At 37.7% G+C, this 14,310-nt stretch overlaps 1 protein-coding gene across 1 annotated transcript in view; it reads left to right on the forward strand.

The window, feature by feature from the left end:
• SBF2 (SET binding factor 2) overlaps positions 1-14,310 on the forward strand; it is a 205,505-nt gene that overhangs the window by 131,224 nt on the left and 59,971 nt on the right. Inside the window, exons 11-17 of the mRNA XM_024757008.1 lie at positions 1,230-1,400; positions 3,789-4,051; positions 5,679-5,851; positions 6,686-6,759; positions 8,218-8,413; positions 11,503-11,630; positions 13,011-13,186. Of these exons, the coding sequence (XP_024612776.1) occupies positions 1,230-1,400; positions 3,789-4,051; positions 5,679-5,851; positions 6,686-6,759; positions 8,218-8,413; positions 11,503-11,630; positions 13,011-13,186 (1,181 nt within the window). The remainder of the gene's footprint in view (positions 1-1,229; positions 1,401-3,788; positions 4,052-5,678; positions 5,852-6,685; positions 6,760-8,217; positions 8,414-11,502; positions 11,631-13,010; positions 13,187-14,310) is intronic.

A 14,310-nucleotide genomic window follows, 5' to 3' on the forward strand; every position in this document is an offset into this window, starting at 1 on the left:
ACATCTTTAACTTTTAGAGGTGAAAGAAACAGCTATGGAAAGGTGACTCAAATCATTTACTGAAGTTTGACAATTGTAAGTTGTCTGTAAAATTTAAAACGCAGCATTAATTAAAATCATATCAGAGGTTTCAAGGCAGAATACTACTTTGGGAAACAAAATCCTAAAGTGAAGGAAAAAAAACAGATAGTTGTGCTAAACAGTATTTAATTTATTTATGATTTGCTTTCAGTTTCTTTGCAAGATAATTTGCTATAGTAAAAAGAGCAGGGACTTCGGAAACAACAAACTTTGGGCTTGAGACCTAGTTCGACCACTTATGTAATTGCTATACGGCCTTGGGCAATCACTTAAACCTTGAATTTCTGTTTTCTCTTCTTTAAATTGGCAATAATAATGTGCATCTTAATGAGATTTTTAGTATAAATGAGATGCATAAAGATTTATGAAGAGCCTCAAGTGACTGCAGAGTTAGTTTTCTTTCCCTCTGTTGTTAGTCACAGAGTAGGGTTTACTCTTACTTAGAAGCCCAGCAGGAAGTTCTGGAAAGGAAGGTTTGGTTTGAGATTACCTTCCCACACCCAGACTTGGTTACCAGAAAATGCCCCAGAAGCCCGGGACAGTCATCTATGGATTTTCTGAGCCAGACAGCAGCCTCGGTAGGGAGGTAAATGGCTGGAGTGAGCAGGAGGGAGGGTGCAATTCCTCTTGAGTCCCAAATTCATAATATGCCCTCATTCTGTGTGCAAGGCGAAGCTGTAGGCTCACTCACATTTCAATTAGTGTCCCCCTAACCCCACCAAAATGTACTCTACTACCAAGTAGAAGAAATTTTGAATTACCTGGAGTTTTATATTTAGGTTGTCATGAATTTTATTATATGTCCTAATTGTAATAAGAGCTACCAACTCTACAGTGCTTGCTGTCTGCACAGTACAGTGTTTAGGCACTTTTCATATATTCTCTAATTCATATAATTCCTTGATTTTTAGCTGTTGCTAAAATATCCATTTTAATAGATAAAGTGGCAGAGACCCTGAAGGATTTGATAGCAAGCCCAAAGTTGCCAGTTAAAAATGTGTAAGTTGCTGATTGCTAAGCTTGCACTGCCATAAGATATTGTTTAGATAAATCCTTTTAAGACATTCATGATTATCTGTGGCCCCTGTAACCTTCTGAACTGTCATGACTGTCAGCCCCATGGTGATGTATATTGTGTGTTCTCACAGAAACTGGCCCCTGGAGTCAGCCAGTTTGCTTACACCTGTGTACAGGACCACCCCATTTGGACGAATCAGCAATTTTGGGAGACAACCTTTTACAATGCGGTGCAGGAACAGGTTCGATCCCTGTATCTCTCAGCCAAGGAAGACAATCATGCCCCACATCTGAAGCAAAAGGTAAGATAAAGAAAGGTATTTGTGTGGGGCTGTGGTCCTGGCTTCAAGGAAAGCTTACTCAGGTATTCCCAGGGCTAAAGGAAATCTAGCCACTTCCTACCAGTGTATTTGGGGTTTACTTTAGGAAGCCCTCTGGTGAGCATCTTTCTCCTGTTGATTTCTGACATTTTTTTCCATAATAACTTCTTACTGCAGTTCTGTAGCACTAGAATTGTTTTATAGTATTTTAATAAATAAGAATCCCCTGGAAACAATTATAGAAAGTTGAACAGAAAGAATAACCCTAAAATACCTAGGCAGATATCTTTATGCAATTAACTTCTTGAAGAAATGTCAAATTAAAGTCAGTTGACTCCTAAATAAATGCTCAAAAGTATGCCAGCAATAAATCTAGGTCTTCTTTTAGGAGTATTCTATATGTTTCCAAATATTTTTATCACCATAAAATAAATTTAAGGAAACTATCAAGAAAATAGTTTAAAATAAAGAATATTGGTTTTAATTTGAAAGAGCAGTTTAAATTTTTCTGAAATTTTGAAATGTCATACACTAGCTGTCTGGTCTTAGGCAATTCACTTTACCTTTCTGTGCCTTATTTCTACATTGGTAAAATCAATAGATTACATTATTGTAAGATTTTAATGTCTAATACAAGTAAAAGACATTGAAGAGTTCCTGGCACATACTAAATAATAACTGTTAGAAATTACTGTCCTCATTAATTGAACTTAAAGCAGCACTAAGGGCTGATTATCAGTGTTGATTCACTTTAAGAGTAATTTTTTTTTAAGTTTTTTTAAATTTATTTTTTTATTGAAATATAATTGAAGAGTAATTTTTAATCCTACATGCTGGGCTAATACATTGCTGCTGATCCTTTCCTCCATTTTAAATTTGCCTTATATTATGTGAGATAAATGAACCTCTATAGCTAACTGAAACTACCTAGTAGTCACATATTTCTATGACCTCAAGTAATTTTAAACATATTACTGATCTATTATTGAGTATGATAAGAACAGAAACTTAAATAACAAATAGCACTATATGACATCAATCTGATATTTCAAATTATTGTTGTACAGTTAGCTTTAATTGTTTTCTCTTAATTTAAAACTCTCAAAACACCAGATGCACTTGGAAAAGGGGTAACTTGTAGCAGATCCAAAAAGTATTAGCTCGAAGTCATATTCTAGAAATAGTTGGCCTGGTGGGGTGCTTTTGATAATTTTTAAAGAAGATGTGGTGCTGACATTGGTATATCTCAAAAACATTCATAGAGCAAATACATGTCACTGCTTCTGTGTCCTTTATTCTATAAAAGTCTGTCGCTGAGCCCCAGTTTAGGTATGAGTGAGACTATAGATATACCAGCTCTTCATAAGCTGTAAAGTGCTGTGCAGATGTGGGTTACTGCTGTTGTTTAACTCTTCAGCCTATAGGAAACCCCTCTTAAAAATCCCATGGACACCTATATACCCATGTGGTGATAATGTTTGATTCCCATATTTACAAAGAAACCTAGCTCTATTTTTTTGTGACTTTGGTCATTCTATCTTCTTCTCCAAAGAGCAGAAGAAAAGAAACTGCAGAGTACTAGAAAATGCTACTGCCACATTTGACCTGAGCATTAATAGGTACTTCAGGTCAACGATTTGTTATAACTGGCAACTTGAAGGGGATAGAGCCATAGAGATAAATAAATGCAGTGAAATGTTAGCAATGAGAAGTGTGTACATCTTTGTTTTGCTGCTGCTTCCTTATGTTTGTCATGTGGTTCCATTCAAGGCCTGTTGGAGCTCAGAAAAAAAGACTACGTTTCATGTTGTTGTTATAATTTGTTTATATATTTTCATTTTTACTGACATAGGTATTTGATAGATGAATTATTAAAACATCTTCCATGTTTTTTGAAGCTCATGTCAAGTGATAGATTTGGATTTTTTTTAATTTTTATTATTTTTTTTAAATTTTGGCTACGTTGGGTCTTTGTTGCTGCAGATGGGCTTTCTCTAGTTGCGGTGAGCGGGGGCCACTCTCCGTTGCAGCGCACAGGCTTCTCATTTGCAGTGGCTTCTTTTGTTGCAGAGCACGGGCTCTAGGTGCAAGGGCTTCAGTAGTTGCAGCACGTGGGCCCAGTAGTTGTGGAACACAGGCTCTAGGGAGCACGGGCTTCAGTATTTGCAGCATGCGGGCTCAGTAGCTGTGGCGCACGGGCTCCAGAGCGCAGGCTCAGTAGTTGTGGCGCACGGGCTCAGTTGCTCTGCAACATGTGGGATCCTCCCAGACCAGGGATCGAACCCGTGTCCCCTGCATTGGCAGGCGGACTCTCAACCAGTGCACCACCAGGGAAGTCCCAGATTTGGATATTTTTGCTTTGGTTTTTAGGGTAAACTGCCTGATGACCAATATCAGGAGAAGACAGCAATGGACCTGGCAGCCGAGCAGCTACGCCTTTGGCCTACTCTGAGCAAATCAGCTCAGCAGGAGCTGGTGCAACGTGAGGAAAGCACTGTCTTCAGTCAGGCCATTCACTTTGCAAACCTCATGGTCAATCTGCTAGTTCCACTAGATACAAGTAAAAACAAGCTCCTAAGAACATCAGCACCAGGAGACTGGGAAAGTGGGAGCAACAGCATTGTCACAAACAGGTACCAAATGTGGACACACAGAGACCCTCCTATTCTTCTTGGCTTAGCACAGGATATAAAGTATTTCGGGTAAATATTGCTATACATATTTCAAAAATTAACCATTTTCCTCATCTTCAGACTTGCTCAGCTTTTCTCTATTAAAAGACTTTCACTACATCCAACTATTGTTAATCACCTCCCATACTCTCTTCTCTTTCATGACCTCTGATTTTTCAAATGTCTCAACCACTACTGATCCAGCCCTTCAGTTACTTTCCACCACAGCAATTTACAGAAAGCACTCTGGAAAATTACTAATGAACTCCTTCTTGTCAAAGTGATTATTTGTTTCTTGGCCCTCCTTTTCCTCAGTTTATCCATTGCATTTGCCTGTAATCATGTCCTCAACAATTCCTTGCTCTTAACCCTACTACTTCCCATACCACTGAGAATAAAACCATAAGGCCTAACAGGATCTGGCCCCTGGCTATTGCTCAGACCTTATTTCCTATCACTCTTCCGTCAATGAAACTGGTATCCCTGTTCAACATTCGAGGCATGATACTGCCTCAGGGCCTTTGTACTTCTTGTTCCTGCAATCTGGAATACTCTTCCTGAAATAGTCATAAGAATCACTCCCTCACTTCATTTAGTTCTCTGCTCTAATGTCACCCACCCAGAGAGGCCTTCCTGACTTCCCTGTCTTAAGTAACACATCCATCACTTGCTCATACCTTTTTTTTCTTTCATGACATTTTCTACAATCTGATTTACATAGTGAGTGGCTAAGACACCTAAGTTTGTTAATGCTTTGGGGTGGTGTGATGGCCAAATTCATTACTTTGCTTTACTTCTAACACTGATTCAGCTAATGTGGTTGGATTTGGAAGAAAGAGAAGTGAGTAGTTTAGAGTTGGCAGTGAGTCTTTTCCATGACTAGCAGTCTAAAAGAAGTCATAGGAGGCAGGAGTATTTATTGAATTAAAAAAAAAAAGCAACACGGGCAGGTATTACACTTTCACATCTGCTCCATTTCAAATTTATTCCCTTCTTTTGCATGATTTGTATCACCTACAGACAAATGATGGTTTCAAAGTGACCAAAATGGTTGTGATTCACTGACAGAAAGAAGAATATTGGCAAGAGAAGGGTTCATAGGACAATTTTGTTCTTCCATTTGGAAAAATACGCTACTTGCTGAAAAAAAGTTCTTTTACTTTGCCTACCAGGGACATGTCCCCCGGTTGCCAAAGGCCAAAGATAGCCATATTACTTTGTCTGGCTCCATGTGGCAATTAATTTGGAAGGACAAGTTTTTTTAGAAGGTCTAAGTATCAGATAAAATTTAAAGTCTCTTTTTGTTTTATTTTCTGTGGTTCGTGAGTTCCTCTTAGAAAAATGACAGAAGATATTCCTTACAAAAACAAATCTGGATCCAAAGAACAATGCCTGACAATAGCTTCCAAATGTAGGCACACAGAACATCATGTTTCACCACTATCACTTACAGAGAAGCCGTGGAGTTAAGTGAGGTTTCTACTTGAGTATACATCCCTTTGAGCAAGTTTAAATTGCTATGGAAGATCACTGTGATATAGTAGTCATTTGTTTTACTGACCATGATTTCTTTCCTTAACTTTCTTAGTATTGCAGGAAGTGTAGCTGAGAGCTATGATACAGAAAGTGGGTTTGAAGATTCAGAGAATAATGACATTGCCAATTCTGTTGTGCGTTTCATTACCCGATTTATTGACAAAGTTTGTACAGAGAGTGGAGTTACTCAGGATCACATCAAGAGCCTGCATTGCATGATACCAGGTAATCACTTTGCAGATATTAGAGAACCAGAATATTAGAGATAACTGAATAAGAATTATTCTTATGGGTCTATTTTCTCCAGCATAATACTTGGCTTCCATGTAGTTTAGCCTGCTATTTATTTTTGTTTCAATTAGTTTCTTTCAATAGTTTTAAATTAGTAAAATATATCATAAAATTTGCCATTTTAAACTTTTTTAAGTGTAAAACTCAGTGGCATTAATTATATTCACAATGTTGTACAACTGTCACCAACTGTCTATTACCAAAACTTTTTAATCACCCCAAACAGACACTCTGTACCCATTAAGCAACAGCTCCCCATTCTCCACCCTCTAGCCCCTGGTTACCTCTAATCTACTTTCTATCCCTATGAATTTGCCTATTCTAGATACTGTATATAAGTGAAATCATATAACACTTGTCCTTTTGTGTCTGGTTTATTTCATTGAGCATAATGTTTTCAAGGTTTATCCAGTTGTAGCAGGTATTGTAACTTCATCTCCTTTTATGACTGAATAATACTGTAATTGTATGGATATACCACATTTTATTTATCCATTCATCTGTTGATGGACACTTGGATTGTTTTGACCTTCTGGCTGTTGTGAACAGTGCTACTATGAATATTCATGTACAAGTATCTGAGTCTTATTTTCGGTTCTTTTGGGTATATACCTCGGAGTGGAATTACTGAGTCATATGGTAATTCTGTGTTTAACTTTTTGAGGAACCACCAAACTATGATTAGTTTTTAATTCTAAAATATCCAGAATTTGTTTTAATTCTGCTTGTTTGGTACTCTTTCATTTTGAATACTCTGATTCATCCCAGGAATTGTAGCTATGCACGTTGAAACCCTAGAAGCAGTGCATCGAGAGAGTAGAAGACTTCCACCTATACAGAAGGTAATTATTCCAGACTACATGCTTTCAGAGTATAAAATCTCTTTAAAAAGCAACAGTAGACTGTTGTGCCCCAGAAAGTACCTTCTCCTAACCTTCTACAGAGACCAGCTCTAGTTTTAATGATACATTAAACTTTGAGAGGAGTTTACATGTAGATCCTCATTAAAAAGTATAGTGAAACAGAATAGTTGATCAACAAAGGAGCAATAATAACCTCTTGTTGAGTCTACTTTTATAGGCAAGGCATAAATTATGAACATTCTAACTTCCAAGCTCAAGCCACGATTTTATGCCCTGCCTGTTTCCCCCCAAAAATGACTTAAGGCAATTACCATAAAATCACCAGGTTCCTGAATCTGTATGCATTACAAGCATACATCGCAAACATCTGGGAAGTCTATTAAAAATTGAGAGGCCTGAATCCCAGCCCAGCCTCCTGAATAGGAGTACCCTGGGACTTGGCCTGGGAATCTGTACTTTAACAAGCCTCCCAGATGATTATTTTGCAGTTAGTCTGGCACCAGTCTGTGGGACTAGGGTTCAAGACCCTCTTACCTATATAACAGAACTACTAAAAATAAATTCAAAGGAGAAATCAGAAGCCAGATGGAAAGGAGAGATAATTCTATCAGAAATCTGACACACAGTGAACATTATACTTTGGCTTTACATTTAGCTCTGAGGTTCCTAGAGCCAACAAAAAGAATAGTGCTGATTTATATAGTTTTTATTGCTCAGGAAAAAAAAATAATAAGCGTATTATATCTTCAGGAGAGATGGATTTTTTTGAACCCTTCAGGGGAGTGTATCATGTGGTTCCTTACTTCCCAAGATGTATAAATGGTCATAGCTTGGCCATTTTTTGTGTTAATCTTTATAAAAGGCTAAGAAAGGCTCTTCAAAGATGCATCTATTTTTTTAAAATATTTTTTTTTCAATTTTCAAAGTAACAATGCTTTTGTATAAAATTGAAACATTAAAGAAGCACACATTGTACAAAATGAAAGTCCCCCATGGTCCTCCTCACCCCGACCTCTACCCTTAACCATGATAGCACCACCTTTAACAGTTTGGTTCATATTCTAAAAGGGGTTCATAATATACACACTGGTTGGTAGCTCTTTTTTTACTTAGCAATGTATTCTGGCATCTTTCTATGTTCACATATATAGATCCATGTCATTTTTTTAATGGTTGCAAAATGTTCCATTGAATAGGTATCTCAAAAAGTTTAGTAATTTCCAATGATTTTACTGTGAATAAGCAATGCTGAGAAGAATCTTTTTACATTTGGATATAGAAACATCATTTCTGCCTCTTCCCAAATCTGTTTACTCATTTTGTCTACTTGGGAAATCTGGCTCAAATTTTTTAGATCTGTAACTGCAAAGATAACCTTGGTCTAAGGGTTGGAAATCCCACTAGAGTTGTGTTTAAATTAACTTTCTCTGTTGCTAGCCCAAGATTCTTAGACCTGCTCTACTGCCTGGAGAAGAAATTGTTTGTGAAGGTCTTCGAGTCCTGCTGGATCCTGATGGAAGAGAAGAAGCCACTGGAGGCCTTCTTGGAGGCCCTCAGCTCCTGCCAGCAGAAGGAGCCTTGTTCCTCACCACATACAGAATTCTGTTCAGAGGGACTCCCCATGATCAGCTAGGTATGGCTCATATAATGCCATCAGAACAGGGTTATCTATGTGCTACATGAGGCTTTGATTCCATCTGTGTGCAGTGATTTGCGAGTCAGTTCAGATTCAGAGTAAGCCTTTTTACTACACAGATTTTTTTAGAACTTTTGTCTGTCAAAGCTAATGATAATTTGGATCATAGATTCTTATTTGAAGAACCAAAGGTATCTTCTAGAGAGCAAACCACGGTTCATCCACTGAAACTATAATAATTTCATGAGGCAGCATTTTGTGACTTAGGGATATTCATAGTATCCAGCTACTAACATCCTCTGCTGATTTGCCCCACCTTCTGAGTCCTGCAGTAAACTGTAAGGCTGAGGTTTTCCAGACTCATGATCCCTTTTGTGGAAGGGTGTGCTAAGCATTGCAGGGCTGTACAGCACTAACTAACTAACTCCACTTCTCTCATTCCATTTCAACTAACCCCATTCCTCTCTTAGCAGACCTCTCTTCTATTCAGCAGACCTCTCTTCTAAGAAGATACCTCTCTTCTATTCACTAAACTCCCTCAACTTCTATTTACTACTAGGCTCTACAATCTTCTGTATTAGAAGGGAATAGCATACCTTATCAAGTCTGAATTATCTTTTTTAAACCTCTATATAAACTATTCTGGTTGATAGGAAAAGCATATAAGGTTTTGGGTAAAATTATTGGACTCCAAATCAAGAAGCTCAGGTTTAGATCACTGTTGACCAATCTTGATATCTTAAGTGAGTCCCCTAACCTCTGTGAGTTTCAGTTTCCCCTTTTATAAAATTAGGGAATTGGGCTTGCTTGGTGATAATGCAGTTGCTCTCAGCCTTGACTGCGTATATGAATTATCTGGGAAGCTTTAAAAAAAAAGGGGTTTTTTTCTGGGCCTAACTCTCAAACAATTGAATTAGAATCTGTAATAGGATTCTAGGAGGGGGAACCCCCCCGCAAGGCATCTGTGTATTTTTGTTACATACTGAGGATTGAGAAACATTGGGATAAATGGTCACTAGAATTCTTTTCTCATCTGAAATTATTTATTCAATAGCATTTGATGAGTGTGTACTATGTGTTATGCACTTTGTTAGACAGTGGAATTCAGATTTATAAACTGTATTATCTTCAGAATCTAACAGTTGTATAATCCCTTGCTTAGACAGAATCAAGATGGTTTATTGGTCATAAAGATTGCTTACCACATGAAAAGCAAAAAGCTTGTAAAATTCAATAAAGAGAATGAATCATCAGGAATAGTTGTGCTCTTTTGAAAAAGAGTGAAAAAGAGAGCAAAATTTCTCAATCCTCTCCTGTCATGTTACTGTAAATAAATTACATTTGTATTTGTAAGCAAGTGTATTTTTAAAACTAAATATCTAGTACTTAAAGCATTTTTTTACTAAAACCTTTGTGAGCTCAGTGGCCATAAACATATATTTTGGGCATATAAATATATGAGATACTTGGTCATTTAAATTGCTCTAATTTATGTCTTTTAAAGAAATCAAAGCCATATTTAGTGTGAAAGCTTGTATTGGTCTCTTGTTTTTTCCTGACAATTTTTGGGTTAATTTCACATTTTAGGAAAATTATTTTCATCAGAGAAAAGTTTTGTATTTGCCTCTTTTATTTCTCTTTTTAAGTTAATTTAAATTTTAAAATTTCTCCTTTAATGCCACATAGAAATCTGATCATTTGACATGTGTTATGTAAGTCATTTAATACATCTTAGAACTTAAATCCTGTGTATGTCTTGATTTTGTTTAGGCTCTAGGTATGAGTCTAATATAAGAGAATTTTCCAGGTTAGGAATTCAGAAGTTCAGGGACTGAGGAATTCTGATAATAATAAGTAGATTACTTAATATATGGGCTCTTAAGTCAGATAAACCTAGTTCAAATCTCACCCCCTTTGGCTTACTAGCTGAGGGGCCTAGCCCATTGCTCCTCTTTTCTGTTACTTGTACCACTGCCTGAAATGCCCACCCTTTCCCCCTCTGCAGATCCAAACCTACATTCTCTTCAACGCTCACCTTCTCTCTCACTTCTTCCAGGAATCAGTCTCTAGCCATCTAGCGTGCAGAAGTCTTCTCCCCTTCTGAAATATTTAAAGCCATGTTCCCTCAAACCTAGGAGCTAATTGCACGTTGTTGTATTCTGTATTCTGCATGTGACTTTCCTCCCCCGTGGGGAACTGTGAGCTCTCCAAGGGAAGCTTCATGTGTGCTACTTCTTTTCTAGATGCTCATCTTCATACCCTCAGGTAGTTGATAAATAATTATTTGTATTTTCCCTTTCTTGCTTTAATATTTAAACTCCTGAAAATCTTGAGCCTAAGCCCAATCATATATCTTCTGAAGGCACATATACATAGTATAGCACCTTTATACAGAAACAAACTTTAACAATCTTTTCTCTTTTGCTTTATTATTACATTAAATATGATAAGTGTCTTTTCAATATTTGAAAATACTTCTTTTCTTCTGTATAAAACCTACCCTTCCTATAAGATACCTTAAACCAGATGATCTTGTGTGGCACATAATAGGCTGGGGAACTAGAATGAAGCCTGGCAGGCTGGGACAGTTCCTTCATTCCGGGAAAGGATTGTTTCTCAGGAATGAATTGCCATGCAACAAAACTAATGAATGCGATTCTAGAGTCGTGGCACTTTCTCTCACTGCATTCCTGGACATTGTCCTTTCCAGACACATTTCTCCGGCAGAGGCTGGTGAAATGAGCGCAGAGACTAAAAAAGAGCTCTAGAAAAGGGCTTCCCTGGTGGCGCAGTGGTTAAGAATCCACCTGCCAATGCAGGGGACATGGGTTCGAGCCCTGGTCCGGGAAGATCCCACATGCCGCGGGGCAGCTAAGCCCGTGAGCCACAACTACTGAGCCCACACACCACAACTACTGAAGCCCACGTGCCTAGAGCCTGTGCTCCACAACAAGAGAAGCCACCACAATGAGAAGCCCGCGTGCAGCAACAAAGACCCAATGCAGCCAAAAATAAATAAATTTATTTTTTAAAAAGAAATGAGCTGTAAAGTGCTGTTGCTTAGTCTGTACCCTGTCTTCCTATAGTTGGTGAGCAGACAGTTGTGCGAAGTTTTCCCATTGCCTCCATCACCAAGGAGAAGAAGATCGCAATGCAGAACCAGCTACAACAGAACATGCAAGAAGGACTGCAGATCACATCAGCATCTTTTCAGGTATTAAGAAAGGGAGCCATTTGTCTCCTGTTTAAAAGTTTTCTACAAATGATGTCATGGCCACTTTCTTTTGATCATATGGTCAGGAGTTAGAGGATGAGGAGAATTAGAGGGTCTGAGAGGGTAATCTTTGATTGAGTCAACTCTTGAATGGTATTGGATTTAATCCTCCATTTCCTGAGCCCTGCAGTCAACTCAGAGTAGTAACACATTATCTGTTGATATTCAGTGATCTTAGAAATTCAGACACACACAGTTGACTCTTATTCTGTGCCAAGTCATACCTCAGTTTGGGTTTGATAAAGTCTTTAGACAGAAAGCATCGCTTGGGATCTATTTCAGAAGGAAATGCCCTGTGGCTCTTCTGTGGAAAAGGTAGAGCTCTGAGAATTATAGCTAGGTCTAAGGTTCTGAGTAACCCCTGATGAGCTTTTTTCAGGGAGCTCTGAACATATCAGAACTTGTGAAATTATTGAGGCAAACCAGACACTTGGAAGAGTGATCTTTTCTTAGTTTTCCTTTTTTTATAATTCTCAGTCTGCGACATTGTGCTCTTCTCACTCTTCCTGCCTTGTCTCTGACTTCTCAGGTTTGCAGGGGTTCCAGTTCTTGCCTCGTTCCTTCCAGGCAAGAAGCCCTCCCTAGTACCTCCATATGCTAATTGTGTGAAATGTAAGTCTGCTGATCTCTAGGCCCAGACCTTCTCTGGTCACCTGAGAGTACTGACCTCCTAGAGATTTCTTCACTATTCCAACTGCCAAAGGACTCTAAACTAGAATGCTGCATGGGTCTACTGGCTAGGATTCTAGTCAAACTGAATTTTTTCTTCCTAGGTTTATAGTATCTCTGGGTAGGAAGAGACCTTCTTAGGCCAAATTCCCTATCTAGAACCAACAGTTAATAAATGAGAAGGACATGTTTCCTACTCCAGCCACTATAAGTTAATTTCCCTATCCCATCATAGAAAAGATAGTCTTGAATTCCCTGACTGTCCAGTGGTTAGGACTCTGTGCTTTCACTGCCGAGGGCCTGTGTTCATTCCCTGGTCAGGAAACTAAGATCCCACAAGTCGTGTGGCTCAACCAAAAAAAGAAAAGAAAAGAAAAGTAATGAAAAGAAATTGAGAAAAGATAGTCTTAAAGAAACTCAACTTCAAGATACACGATTTTTCTTGCCAACTAACCATCTATAGCAAGTAAACCTTTCTGAGCCTTTTTTATTTTTGAAATTTTAAAATTTTATTGCATGATATCCAAGGTCCCTTCAACTTCGAAACTCTTGCCATTTAGTATTATTATTTTTTTGTTATTTCAGTAATTTGGGGGAAGCTATCTGGAAATCCTTAATGTTTCTGATATGTTTAATTTCTTTTGTCCCTAGTTGATTAAAGTAGCATTTGATGAAGAAGTGAGTCCAGAAGTAGTAGAGATCTTTAAGAAACAGCTGATGAAGTTTCGTTATCCTCAGTCCATTTTTACCACCTTTGCTTTTGCTGCTGGACAAACTACCCCACAAATAATTTTACCCAAGCAGAAGGAAAAGAACACTTCCTTTCGGTAAGAAGACAGGTTTCTTCATTTCAGCCCTCCCATAGTTGACTGTCAGGCCAAGTGACCTATCTTTTGGGTCAATATGTGACTGTTCTCTTTGTTTGCTGTTTTGTCACACCCATTGAACCAAGCTCAGGAGTTATGGAACAGCAGCATCAATATATGTAACCATCATGTCCATTGCTCATGATGCATTTTTAGAATGTGAAATTCTGTTTTCCCTTTTTCCTGTACTGATCGCTTTCTAACTTCAGTTTTCATTAATATCCAGGTCTAGTAGACAGTTTTGCTCTGGTCTAGAGATGAGAATGTTTATTTTTTCTTTTTTTGTAACTTTTAATTTAGATATAATTTCAAATTTATAGAAAAGTTACAACATAGTACAAAGGATTCCTGTATACCCTTTACCCAGATTCACCAGTTGTTTGTTTTATTCCATTTTCTTTATCATTTTCTCTCTCATATATATATTTTTTCTAAACCATTTGCATTACATATATAATGCCCCTTTATCCTTAAATACATCAATATACATTTCCTAAGAACAAAGACATTATCTTACATAACCACAGTACAGTAATCACAACCAGGAAATTTAATTGTCATAAAACTTTTACCTAACCCAGATTCCATATTCAAATTTTGCTTATGAGCCTTCACAGCTACTTTTTTTTTCTGTCTGGTACAGGATCCAATCCAGGATCAGGCATTGCATTTACTTGTCATATTTCTTTAGTAGGAATCCTTATTTTCTGATGAAAATGTTGAGGAATTCATGTTGAAACTTTTAAATTTCAGTTATTACAAAATAACAATTGCTTTAAAATTCTCTTCAGTTAGTGATAAAATATAAGGCTTAACATTTCAGTCCATTCATCATCAAACACCTGGAATTTGGACATCTGCTAGTACAAATTACATATTAGGGAGTACTCTGCAGATTTTGGAGAAAAAGCCTTTTTGCCTGAAAGTGGGGTAGGTTGGGGATTATAGGTGATTTGAGTCACTTCTAAACTGCATAGCTAGCCACTTGTACCGTTGTTACCTGGTGAGCAAAAGAGACCACGTATAGCCAGATATGAGATGCTGAAGAAGTATGAACAGCTTTCTAGGCAATTACAATGGTGAGC

The sequence above is a fragment of the Neophocaena asiaeorientalis genome, unplaced genomic scaffold (assembly GCF_003031525.2).
Source record: "Neophocaena asiaeorientalis asiaeorientalis breed wild unplaced genomic scaffold, Neophocaena_asiaeorientalis_V1.1 scaffold504, whole genome shotgun sequence".
NCBI classification, from domain to species: domain Eukaryota; kingdom Metazoa; phylum Chordata; class Mammalia; order Artiodactyla; family Phocoenidae; genus Neophocaena; species Neophocaena asiaeorientalis.